The sequence below is a fragment of the Tupaia chinensis genome, unplaced genomic scaffold (genome assembly GCF_000334495.1).
Source record: "Tupaia chinensis unplaced genomic scaffold, TupChi_1.0 Scaffold000037_9, whole genome shotgun sequence".
NCBI lineage: Eukaryota > Metazoa > Chordata > Mammalia > Scandentia > Tupaiidae > Tupaia > Tupaia belangeri.
Genome location: NW_006159492.1, coordinates 1319071 through 1320366, shown reverse-complemented (window position 1 = coordinate 1320366; position 1296 = coordinate 1319071). Strand labels below are relative to the sequence as shown.

The window sequence follows — 1296 nt, the reverse complement described above, 5'->3', positions numbered from 1 at the left end:
ACGGCGCCGCTCTCTTCCTCTGCCTGTGCAGCGGGTGTGCGTATCCTGGGTACCGAAAGCCCCAAGCTCCCGTGTGAAGAGGTATTGTTAAATATCATTACCTTAGGCATCTTTGCTTTTATGATATATTTAGTATGTTAGCCTGTGCTCCTGGGTGGAATGATTTAGTCATACAAAGCTGAAGTAATTGATTTGAAATCAGAAAGCCTACCACCAGACATGGAATTTCTGGAGATGTGTTTCCCCAGGGCGGCGGGTGGCAGCATGTCAGCCGCCCACCATGGTTCCCACCCAGAACCCTGTGCAGCCAGTGCTGGTCGAAGGAGGCTGGACTGAGCAGACTCAAGAGGAAATCGAACTCGTGGAACTTATAAGACACACAGAGGTATGTTCTTTAGGGCTCCAGACATTAAAGCCTGCCTCCTTTATAAGTGTTTAAGAGAGCACAATATTGAATTTTAAAGTGACGCTGTTAATATGCGCTCGGCGTCTGATCGGCGACGACCACATGAGCGTATGCCAAGCACTGAGCTGGTATTTGGGAGCAGCTGTCTACAAGACGCCGGCTCACATGAAAGACTGTTTTGTCTAAATGGAGACCAGGAGTTATGACCTTAGCATGGAAGAGAAAAAGGCCCAGTAGATAGATACCAACGTAATCATAATAAGTGTAGTCCAGTCGGGCCTCACGGCTTCGTCGCTCATCACTCCTAAGGGGATGTCTCAATACGCAGAAAGAGCAAGGAGCAAAATACTAATTGCAATGGAGACATTCAGAAGTGAGCAATTCCAAAAGTGGTTTCAGTCCAATTGGTTAATCAGTCAGGATTGCCAGGCATAAAGCGTCAGAAGATAAAGGTCAGCCGTGGGGAGAGGGGTAGGGAAATAGACCGGGGAAGACTTTCTGCCGTGTGAAGGTTTTCATCCAAATGATGTGTTCCCATTTAAAGGGTTTCAGATTCACGAAATGTGTTCCCTCCAAATCTTAGGCATGTGCCCACACCAAGGTCACCAGAAAACATCGACATTGCTAGAAATAGGACTTGTTGCCAGGCTCGGGATAAATCGCCCGCCAGGGAATACACACGAAGCATTGCGCTGGGGCTGCTGAAAGTGGCTCAGAGCCTGCGCGGCAGGGGCCTGGGAGGGCATAAGGTGGCCACAGCCTCCTAGAGCCCAGCATGAAGGCCTGATAGAGCACGTGTGGACTTCCTCAAGCATTCCTCAGCGAAGGGAAATGAGGTTGTGATTCTAGCTCGAAACTCGTTTGTGAGATGGAGAGAGATCTCTCAGCAG

The 1296-nt window shown here is 49.2% G+C and overlaps 1 protein-coding gene across 1 annotated transcript in view; it reads left to right on the top strand.

Annotated features, from left to right (window-relative positions):
* DCDC1 (doublecortin domain containing 1) overlaps window positions 1–1296 on the top strand; it is a 224732-nt gene that overhangs the window by 204943 nt on the left and 18493 nt on the right. Inside the window, exon 26 of the mRNA XM_027772760.1 lies at window positions 249–385. Coding sequence (XP_027628561.1) covers window positions 249–385 — 137 coding nt within the window. The remainder of the gene's footprint in view (window positions 1–248; window positions 386–1296) is intronic.